This window comes from Hemicordylus capensis, chromosome 5 (genome assembly GCF_027244095.1).
Source record: "Hemicordylus capensis ecotype Gifberg chromosome 5, rHemCap1.1.pri, whole genome shotgun sequence".
NCBI lineage: Eukaryota > Metazoa > Chordata > Lepidosauria > Squamata > Cordylidae > Hemicordylus > Hemicordylus capensis.
The window spans coordinates 75,118,697-75,130,580 of NC_069661.1; the positions used below are offsets into that span (position 1 = coordinate 75,118,697).

An 11,884-nucleotide genomic window follows, 5' to 3' on the forward strand; every position below is an offset into this window, starting at 1 on the left:
GTCCCTATCTGAGCAGATGGACTTGGTTTCGGACTTGGTGTTGGAGTCCTCCAGGCTTGTGGTGCTGAGGGACTTCAATGTTCACTTTGGGACCAATTTGTCCGGGATGACTCAGGAGCTCATAGTGGCCATGACGACTATAGGCCTATCCCAAGTGGTCTTGGGGCCAACACACATTGCTGGTCACACAATTGATTTGGTCTTTCACTCTGATCAGGGTGGTGTTCCGTGGGTGGGGATGCCTGTGATTTCCCCGTTGTCATGGAAGGAACACCATCTGGTTAAGGTTGGACTCACAATCACTTTGCAGGGGCGAGGGACCTATGAGGATCATCCACCCAAGAAAGTTATTGGATCCAATAGGATTTCAAGAAGCCTTGGAGGGATTTAGTGTTGGCTCTGCCAGTGATCCTGTTGGTGCCCTGGTGGAGAATTGGAACAGCAAACTCACCGGGGCAGTCGACATTACTCCTAAGCGTCCTCTCCAACCCTCTTCAAAACTGTCCCCTTGGTATACAGAAGAACTACGGGAGCTGAAGCGGCAAGGTAGATGACTGGAGCACAAGTGGAGAAAGACTTGTCTTGAATCCGACAGATTGCAACATAGAGCTTATTTGAAGACCTATGCTCAGGTGATACCTGTGGCAAAGAAGCGATTCTTTTCTGCCCATATTTCATCCGCAAGTTCACATCCGGTGGAGTTGTTCCGAGTTGTGAGAGGGCTAGTACGTGCCCCTCTGCCTTTGAATCAGTATCTGGAACCATCGATTACCTGCTGTAATGTGTTTAATGAATTATTTGTGGGGGAAATCACTCATATTCAGGCCGACTTAGGCTCCGTCTGCACAATTACTTCAGTATCTAATGTGGAGGTGTCCAGAGACTTCTCTTGTGTGAATGGGTTGGATCAGTTCCAGTTTGTGACTCCTGAGGATGTGGACAAGCTGATTGGAACATTGCGGCCTACCACCTGTTCTCTTGACCCTTGCCTGACATGGCTTATATTATCTGGCCGGGGAAGGGGGGGAGGTTGTTGTAGATGGCCTGGTAGAGATTATAAATACATCTCTGAGGGAAGGTAGTATGCCTCCTTGTCTTAAGGAGGCAATTATTAAACCACTTCTGAAGAAACCTACCTTGGATCCTTCAGAGTTGAGCAACTACAGGCCTGTCTCCAACCTTCCATGGCTGGGCAAGGTTATTGAGAGGGTGGTGGCCTCCCAGGTCCAGATAGTCTTGGAGGAAACTGATTATCTTGACCCATTTCAAACTGGCTTTTGGGCTGGCTATGGGGTGGAAACTGCTTTCTTCGGCTTGATGGATGATCTCCAATTGGGAATGGACAGAGGAAGTGTAACTCTGTTGGTCCTTTTGGACTTCTCAGCAGTTTTCGAGACTATCAACCATAGTATCCTTCTGGAACGTCTGAGGGGGTTGGGAGTCTGAGGCACTACTTTGTGTGTACCTCACGACTCCATATTGTCTACGATGTTGTTTAACATCTACATGAAACCGCTGGGAGAGATCATCAGGAGATTTGGTGCAGGGTGCTATCGATATGCTGATGACACCCATATATATCTATTTCTCCATGTCAACATCATCAAGAGAGGACATAACCTCCCTAAATGCCTGCCTGGAGTCAGTGATGGGCTGGATGAGGGATAACAAACTGAGACTGAATCCAGATAAGACGGAGGTACTCATTGTGCAGGGTCAGAATGGAGAGACGATTTTTATCTGCCTGTTCTGGATGGAGTCACACTTCCCCAGAAGGAACAGGTATGCAGTCTAGGTGTGCTTCTGGATCCGAGCCTCTCCCTGGTGTCCCAGGTTGAGCTGGTGGCCAGAAGTGCCTTCTATCAGCTTCAGCTGATATGCCAGTTGCGTCCGTTTCTTGAGATAAGCTACCTCAGAACAGTGGTACATCTGCTGGTAACCTCAAGACTGGATTATTGTAATGCGCTCTATGTGGGGCTGCCTTTGTACGTAGTCCGGAAACTACAATTTGTCCATAATGCGGCAGCCAAGTTGGTCTCTGGGTCATCTCGGAGAGACCATATAATGCCTGTATTGAAGGAGCTACACTGGCTACCGATATGTTTCCAGGCAAAATACAAGGTGTTGATTATAACCTATAAAGCCCCAAATGGCTTTGGCCCTGGGTATTTAAGAGAACGTCTTCTTCGTCATAAACTGCATCGCCCACTGAGATCAGCCGGAGGGGTTCATCTGCATTTGCCACCACAGTGACTCGTCTAGTGGCCACGCAGCGACGGGCCTTCTCCGCTGCTCCCCCGAGGCTTTGGAATGCACTCCCTGGTGAAATAAGAGCCTCCCCATCTCTGACAGCTTAATTAATATTGTTTTAATGGTTTTAATGCTGTTTTAAAATATTCTTTTTGAAATTTTAAATTGTTGTAATGTTTTAAACTTGTTTTTGTTTTAACTAATGTTTTACTTCCTGTTTTTATTTTGTTGTAAACTGCCCAGAAACGTTTTAGGGCGGTATAAAAATATAAATGAATCATTGGACCTGGGGATACATCTTCTCAAGATACTACTATACTATGAATATTTATATACCACGCTTCAACCAAAGTTCTCAAAGCGTTTTACACAGAAAAATAAATAATACATAAATAAGATGGTCCCCTTTCCCCAAGGGCTCACAATCTAAAAAGAAATATAAGGCAGATACCAGCAACAACCACTGGAGAGATGCTGTGCTGTGGTTGGATAGGTTCAGTTGCTCTCCCCCTGCTAAATATAAGAGAATCATCACTTGAAAAGTTGGTCTCTTTGGTCAGTTAGTAGGAGATAGTAAACCATCACAGACCCATCAACCTCACACACATAAACGTTTGCATAGCTTGCTCTTGCCTTTGTCCAGAAGGACACACCTGAAGTGACTAAGTACATCTAGTAATGGACCCTTTTGTTTTGCAAGAATCACCCTATCTTCCAGGAAGGGATCAACCACCTGATTGAGTCAGAAGCTCCCTCAGGACATGTTTTAGAGTATAACCACCCTGACCAAATGCCACATGGCTTTGGAATCTGTTTGGATCACACTATCCTATGGACTCTCTCACACACAAGCTGTGGCTACTGCTCGTTGCTCTTCATCCCCACTTCACCTGGCTTTCTACTCCGAAGGAAGCATTCTGCCTGACCTTCGCGCAATTAATGTGCCCAAGAAGGAAAGGTAATAACTAATACACTCCTTTGCCGCTTCTCCCTTCCCTCCCCACTCTCCAGGCACTTCTTTATTGTAAGCCTCCAGTAAGACTCTCATTTAGAACCGTAGCCAAATTACTTAAAGCTTCTATCTAAAAATGCCACTTAAGATGCTAGCCAAATTACTGATTTCCTTAACCAAACTCTTTTTGCCTTCTGTAATTCTCCACTTTTACCCTAAATAAAGTTTTTAAACTTCATTTACATTTCCTCATTCTTTCCAATAAGCCAAACTTTCTTTCTTAAATTGATAATGTGGCAGGACTGCACTCCAAGCCAAGCTTATTTCCCCACTTTAGCCCCAAAGCCTAGCCAAAGTGTCTAGCCAGCACTTCTGTGCAGTTGTGGTAACATTATCCAGAATGTAAGCCATTATTCACATTATCCAAAAGTAGAGAAAATTGGATATTATTTTTGGATGCTTAGATAGCTTTCAATCGTGAAGAAATAATAACCACCACAACAATTGTGGCTGACAGCAACAACACACTTGCAGGAGGCTGTTGTGCTAGCACAAAACTGTTGCATAGCTAGTCTGGAGCTCGCCCTCTAGCCTAGTGCTACACTACTGAAGATGTGCTTGCAGTTGTGCCACAGTTGCATACCTGCAGCAAACCCCATTTGTATTAATAGGGATGTTTGTTCAAGAGTGCTACAGCACAATTCGGCAAACCCTCATTTTATTTCAATAAAATTTTTGCATGAACACAAATTTGCTCATCCACAAGTGCTCCATTGCTCTGAATGTCAGCCAGAAGATTTCTATTCTCCTTAAAGAAATAAAATCAAATTGGCAGTTGTTATATATGCCTAGGAGGGTCAAGGCATTTCATGTACTTAATATTCTTTTTAAAATCCAGAACTTGGTAATATAATTTCACTTTATAATTAAGCCTTTTTAAAAATAAAAAAAAAGAGGAATTGAACATCAAGTCAACCCTTAGCTGCAGAGCTGTATCCCATCACGTGCATCTCTCCACACAACGGGATGCAGCACCTATCTTTCACTAGAATGGAACTATGCCACAAAAGTGTGATAAAACCAAGGAACTGGCATATGACAAAGAAGCTTTTCACATTATCCGTGTGAAGAGCTTCAGGCGGGTCTGTGGGGAGAGCGGGTTAACTTACTCCTCCCTGCAGACCATCGCCCAGACTTCCCTCGGTGGCCACCCAGACAATTACCAGCTCTGTCTCGGAGCCAGTTGGGAGCCAAGAGGTTTAGAGGCCTCCCAGCTCCCAGAAGGAAGTGCACAATGTATTATGGGGAGCCTCCCAATTCCAGTTGGGAGGCTACTCATGTGTCGGTGTGAAGCCGTGCAGCAGCGACACATGATCAATTAGCCTGTGTTTTTGCTCGCATGCAAAACCCTTGCTAAACGGCAGGCTACTTTACAGGGTTCACCTCCATGTCATTACACCAGGAGCCATGCAGCTTCTGCAGACTCACACGTGCAGTGAAAACCAGGCTGGCCTTCCCTATCCTGATTCTCACTGTGCATGTGAATAACTTCTAAACCTGTTCTCTAAAGCACATCAAAAGTAGCAAGAATACAAAGGTCTTTCACCTGGAGTAGTTTGAAAATCAAAGAAACATGGCTCTCTTGAATCCACATGAATGGATGCCTTTGTCTTCTTTACCAAGGATAGTTGTTCCATCTTCTTTGTCGTCCTGAGCATGTCTGTGCTTCCTCCATAAGCCATGCCATATTCATGCACTGTGCTTCCTCCATAAGCCATGGCAGGTTTGTAATTTTTGATTCTGAGATTATTTAAATCTGGGTCATTAAATCTTTCATTTACAGTATCCTGAAATTATCAAGCACACATAGTTATCATTCTCTTATTCTAAACTTCTGCATTCTGTAAATAGCTGTCATTACAAAACATAACATTTGAAAATATACAAACAGCGTTTCTATGTGACTAAAATCATATCTTCATAGAATGTTTTAAATAAAATTCTACAAAAGGAAACCAGGCACTGTAAAACTGACTAGGTTGTATATAAAACTAACTATAGAGTTAAAGTAACTCTATGTTAAAATTAACCATAAGCAACCACAAAACTAACCATAAACAACCACACTAACAAGTGTGGACAATTGTTTTTAATACATGATATTAATACTTTGTTCCTGCTACAGATAAAGATTATTATGCTAAATAATGTTTCTCCCAAACAAATGGAAGCCCCATACACATATGGAAGCCCACCATATATGTAAAAACGTCTCTGTTCCAATATAGAACATTCACAGAATCATTCACAGAAATCAATCAATCAATCTTTATTACAATCATAGACCAGCATCCAGTACAGGGGATGATTACAGGTAGTAGAGGCTTAAAAGGCATAAAAAGACATCAAAAGAAATCAAAGGACATAAAGGGCATAGGAGGGTAAAACTGCAAAATTATAAGTCCTAGGCTGAAAGTTCCGCAGCTATAAAGTTATAAAATTGTGAGATTGTAATGGCTGCAGGAACTATAATATTTATACAGGGAAGGCTATAAAAGGATAAAAGTTAGGGACCATGGAGCTGTAAGGCTATAAGAGCACAAGGCTTCAACAAGGCGTGCTGTGCACTAGAACTATTCTATAAAGATGGGCACTGAGCACGAACTAGTGACCATCATCTGGCAGATTCTGAGTGCTGCCGCGCAGAACCTGGCAACATTATATGTGATAACGGGCTTAGTAACAGAAAGCAGTAGAGAGGTGTAAAATTGTCTCATACAACCCAAGTACGTGTAATAACGGTAGGATGAGGGTGGAGCGGATGTAGTAAAAGCAATGAATGAGGGTGTGCTCTGTTGTTTCTAATTGCCCAGAGATGCAGGGCCACTGTTGCTCCAAGAGTGGAATCTTTCTGTAGTCACCCATGGTGATCTTTTCTGACGTGGACATTAGCATTCTCTGGACTTTGCAATAAGAAGCAAAGTTTACCAGTGCACCTTGAGCCAAATGAGATAAAAAAAATCTCTGAGTGGAAGTCCCTCCCACTTTACTGGCTATGTGCAAACAGATGTTGAATTGTGTAGGGTGGCTTCAGGACTGAAGTTCAGAATGTGAGCATAGGTACTGGACAACTATTTTTATGCACAACTTAAAGCAAAAGTTGTTGCTTGGGAGGGGAAATTAAGTAGCCATCTGCTACTTTAGAGATACTCTATCTGAAAAATTGCATTTGGAATCAACTGTGCTTCATATGTGGAGGTAAAAATAATATTTCTTTCTATTCTACACAAAGTTCTTGTTCGGTTCTCTCCACAGCACGACACAATCAAGGGCTTTTGTTCACCCCCAGATCCATTCAGAACTTTCTACATTCCCAGCCTCAGTCCTGCTTTTGTCTTCTCAGCCTTTGTCCAGAATCTGTTCATGCTGTCCAACAACCAAAGATAAAACATGGGGACTCTGTGCTAAAGCACACTTGCTCCGGGGAGTGGCGTTGGGTGGAGAGGTTTGATTTGTGCCAACACTCAGTCTAGAAATATGGTTCCAAAATCCCAGGGCTGAGTCATGGAAAATAGTGAAGAAACATGGCTCTGAGCATGTGCAGAGTGACTTTGCCACTCTATTGAACAACTGCAGCCTATTAACACATACTTGAGAATAAAAAAGAGGATTTGTACACTGTGACGTCTTTTCAGAAACACCTTTACTGTCATACACCCACAGAAACGGACACATGCACAGAGGGATTCCCTCTACAGTACAATAGGGACATATTAGAAAGCCTGTCACTGAATGATCCTGGAAATGCATTGTTCCTTCTGAATACATTTAATGTCCAATAGCCATCAGTACTTGCTTGGAGCAATTGGTTGTTTATTCTAACCCAATTCACATTATGTTCAACACACGGACAATCTGTGTAAAGTGTACATTCAGATCTGTACACATGTACAGTTTTTCACGCATTATGTACAATGAACATACAGTAGTTACACACCCTATCTTTACCCTGCATTTGAAGGCACCTATAACCAGGTTCAGTTTTAAAACAAACACATTCACACAAAAACATGTACACATATACCACATACACTCTGAATAGCACTACAGTGGTACAGCAATCGGCAAACCCTGTCCACACCAGTGAGTAATAGTGGGGCTCCTGATGTTCAGTATAACTGTTCATTGATCACTGATTGCTCTTGCCATTCCACTGAGTGCTGGAAAATTAAGTATATTCATTCCCACGGCCACTTATAAGGAACTAGAGCATTCCAAAAGTTTTTAATTTCCTCATAATTATGAATATATGTAAGTATGTATTGCAATTCTGTATTTCAGTGTAATGGTTTATGCTTTTTCTGTTGTAGTGCTTCTAGTGGTTTTGTTTGTTTTTGCTGCTGCTGTTTAATGTCTGTTTGGATTATCTGTGTTGTTTTTATAGGACAGTTTAATGGTCATTGTTAGCCACCTTGGTTTTCTTCTTAAGAAAGGAAAGGTGGAATATAAATTTAAAAATACTTAAGCAAAATAACCTACACATAATCTGAATCTAACCTTTGTGACTTATATGGGTTTTGTCTTTGAAAGAAATGTGAAGAAAAAACTTTTCAATAGCCTGCAGAACATTGCCAGGGTGGGGCCAAACTAACCTTTCAGGGCAAGGCATTTCACAGTTCATGTGCCACAGCAGAAAAAGTCCTCACCTGATGATTTTGGGGAATGGGCAGTTTTATGCAGGGAGAAGCAGTCTTTTAGGTAGCCAAGTCCTAAACTAATCATTGCTTTATACTTAATGACCAACACTTTGAACTGTACCTGGAAACACACTGACAATCAGTGAAGAAAAACTAACAGAGGTGCGACATGATCACAACTTTTGAGAGCAGTACGCCGTCTATACCAGCTGAAGTTTCTGAAGATCAAGTAGTACAGCCCCATATAAAACATGCTTCAGTAATCCAACATTGCTGTTATTAATGCATAGGTAACTGTGACCAGAACTGACTGATCCAGAAATGGCTGCAGTTGGCACAACGACCAAAACTGAAAAAAAGGCCTGACCACCACTTCTATTTTGGAATGCAGGAACTAGGTCAGATACAGGGGTACCCCCATGTTGTGAACCTAGTCTTTCAAGGGAAATGTTATTCCATCCAGAAGAGGCTTGAATCTCTGGAATGGCCTTCTGACCAACAACACTCTGGCTTATTCAGATTTAATTTGAGTTGCATTATTGTTTTTCCCCAGAGTTTGTTCTCATAAGACAAAATACTCCCAAAAAGCTGGAATTGTAAGGGGAGAGATGGAAGAATGGGGAAAAGGGGGCTGCTTAATCATTCCTGCCAGCCTTTCCCTCCTGAAAACTAGCTTTCTCCCTGCAGGAGGAAAGATATGGAGGACCTGCATTTTTTCTACCATGTCGGCAAAGCCGCTTGACAGCAAGAGGTGATTTTGAACCAAGAACAAGCAGGGGGGAAGTTATGTAGGCCCATCCCCTGATCCAGATTCCACTTTTCCATGGCTGCACAAGATCCCACCCTTATGAAATTGCATATATTGTAACTTAGTTAGATAGAGACTATTTATTAAACTAAGAATACAATGAATATTTATATACATATATACAAAAGTTCCCAAAGTGGCATGCCCACACACACACACATATACGTGTGTGTGTGTGTGTGTGTGTGTGTGTATATATATATATATATATATATATATATATATAATGGCTTCCTTTCCCCAAAGGGCTCACAATCTAAAAAAGAAACATAAGATAGACACCAGCAACTGGACGGATGTTCTTGGTCTCTCCCTGCTAAATAAACAGAATCGCCACTTTAAAAAGGTGCCTCTTTACTTATTTATTGTTGTGGTATTTTTTTTATTTTGTTGGTTTTAGCTTACCTTTTATATTTTACCATGTTTGCTTATTTTTATGCTTTAATTTTTCTTGCATGCCACCTTGGGTTGCCCTTTGGGGAAGAAAGGTGGGCTATAAATGTTTCAAAATAAATAAAGTAAACATATAATTGCCAGATCCTTGCCATCCCTACCCCTTCAGTTTTGGGAAGGGCAGAGGCAGAGATCTACTTGAGCAGGATGGATCAAACCTGCACTCTGGAAGGATCAGGGTCTGAGCCTAAATGGCTCAGAGAAGACCAAAAATCAGGTGTCTAAGCTCAGCACAACTAAGTAACACATGCTATTAGTTTCTAGCCTTTATTCCTAAAATAAGGAGTGCCAGGACTCAAAAGCTACCTTGAATACAAGACGGACCGGGGGGGGGGAGCGCTTTTGGGTTGTGGCCCCTTGGCTTTGGAACACCCTCCAAGGAAAGCTTTCCCATGCTCCCTTCCTCAGTATTGTTTTAAGAAACAATTGAAGACACATCTTTTTAGAGAGGCTTTTTAATATTTTATCCACTACTATATCTGGTAGGCTTCTTAGTTTTTAGCTTTTTGTTATAACTTTGAATTTGCACCATTTAAAATTGCTAACTTTCAATGTGGCTTAAGCTTAAGCTTGGTCTTTTAGCTGTTTCAATTTTATCAATCTTTATTGTTTTGTACTGTATCTGTCTTATTAACGTTGTAAGCCCCCCTGAGCAAGTAGTGTACTGGAGGGACGAGATATAGTTTTGATGCTGCTGATGATAAATACATAAATAATAAACACCCCACGCCCTCTGACCTTAACCCTATTTCGGCTTTCTTCATCCCAGAAAGTGGGGCGGGGGGGGGGGCTTCACTCTCTCCTGTATCTTACTACTTCTCATGCCCTTGAGTCAAGCTCTCACTCAGTGTTTCTCAACCACCGGTCTGTGGACTGGAGCCGGTCCACGAAGCGTTGGGTCCATGAGGCATCACTAAAAAAAATCACACACACACCGCAAAAATTGGGAGCCGCCAAGGGCCACCAGGAGCTCATTTCCAGGCAGCCCTCGCAACTGGATAATGCTCATTTCATTTCCTCGAAATCAACATTATCCAGCAGCGAGCTACCCGAAATTGTTTTCGGGTGGGCGACCCCCTTAATAATTAGGGGTCCAAGAAACTGTGCGTGAATAATGTACCGGTCCATGACTCCAAAAACGTCGAGAAGCATTGCTCCAGCCCAGCCAGCCCTCAGATCAAGCACTGAATTAAAAAAACCAGCGCTCCGCCCTTTGCCTTGTAATAATAGACATTCTGCCGTCCGCAGGTGTCCATGCTCGCCCTCCATCCGCTAATCATCGGGCAGGAGGCGCGCGCGCGTGCGGCTCACACACAGACCTAAACACCGGCATACACGCACGCGCCTCTCCCGCATGCTTCCCGCTCACTGAGCCTCCAGTGTTCCTTCACCATCCGCCCTCTCCTCACCCCGTTCCATTGCTTCGTCGCATGAAGTGCAGTCGTCTCCTCCCTCAGGTCCTCGGAGAGGCAAGGGAGACAACCAGAGCGAGCAAGTTCCTTTTATCCAGCACGCGCGGAGCTGGGATGCTTCTTCGTGGAGGCAGTACGTAGCGGCTCAGCTGCCCGTTAGGTTTTCCTTTCCTTTCCTGCAGCCCTAGAGCAATAGTGAGCGATAGGTTTCGTTTCGCGGACCTGTAGCAATCGAGTGAGCGATAGGTTTCGTTTCTCAGAAAGAGAGAGAGCTGCTGGGTTTCAAAGGCAAACAAACTTTATCAGATTGCACCAGCTCGACAAAGCAAGTCACCTAGCTGTAAGGCAAGGCAAGCAAAAAAGCACATGGCTAAAAGCATCAAAACATTGCCTCTTCCATATGGGCTTTTCCAACCATAAATAATGAACATCTGCAAGAAAAGCAAGATCCCACTAGCCATCCACACACACTAACTGAACAGCACTGTTGATTGTGCCTAGGTGCCGACAGAGAGCCTATGCACATACAATTCTTAACATGTTTGTTCTTTCAGGGCGATTTCCTGACTGAACGTTTGACTTACGTGCAGGCATGCATTGTGCCAGCACAATTGGCTTGTGGCAACTGGCAGCAGGGACTCAGGGAGCTATCACCTTCTCCCTCAATGTGATTTATGTACTAAATATATAATATAGCTTTATACCTTAACAAGGATTTCCAAGCAGTTTACAGTAAAATCAAAATGCAATTCAAATAAAAATTATCAACGCCTAAAATTGGCAGCGGCAAATCCTAACCAAGAAAAGCATGTCGAAAGCTAAAAGTCTTAACCAGTCTGCAGAACATCAAAAGTCAGATGTTCTCTATTTGCATAATTAAATAAATGAATGTAATTTGATTGTAAACCTATTGTAAAAGCCAAAAAAAATTTAAATGGAAAAAAAAAAGTCAGCAGTTCTCAAACCTGGGTCCCCATGTTGGACTACAACTCCCATCATACCTAGCCACAATGGCTGAAGATCAAAGTTTGAGAACAAATGCTGAAAGAAATGTAGCCAACTGCGTTCCAATAGAAAGGCTCTGGAGTGACAATCAGAAACCCCAAATCAGTGACAATCAGAAACTTTGGAGCTGCATTCCAGAGTTCTGGAGCGACAATCAGAAAGACACTGTGTGGCTTCCAAAAGCAAGGCCTCTTCATGTGATCTTTAAACTGCAAGGTTCATATCAGGGATTATTAACTTTTTTGCACCTACAGACTCTCCATATATTACCCATGGATCCTTACCCTATTTATATAATATTTTTAAA

The 11,884-nt window shown here is 42.7% G+C and overlaps 1 protein-coding gene across 6 annotated transcripts in view; it reads right to left on the reverse strand.

The window, feature by feature from the left end:
* The window catches only part of DDX60 (DExD/H-box helicase 60), a 147,706-nt gene extending 136,953 nt beyond the window's left edge, over window positions 1-10,753 (reverse strand). For 4 of the 6 annotated variants that reach the window (XM_053253119.1, XM_053253121.1, XM_053253120.1 and 1 more), the window contains exons 1-2: window positions 10,570-10,749; window positions 4,809-5,049 (exon numbers count right to left, since the gene is read on the reverse strand). In XM_053253119.1, the coding sequence (XP_053109094.1) occupies window positions 4,809-4,980 (172 nt within the window). In that variant the 5' untranslated portion in view covers window positions 4,981-5,049; window positions 10,570-10,749. Of the gene's footprint in view, window positions 1-4,808; window positions 5,050-10,569 lie in introns of all 6 variants that reach the window. The other 2 variants (XM_053253118.1, XM_053253122.1) reach the window with 2 other exon arrangements.
* Between the last annotated feature and the right edge of the window lie 1,131 nt (window positions 10,754-11,884).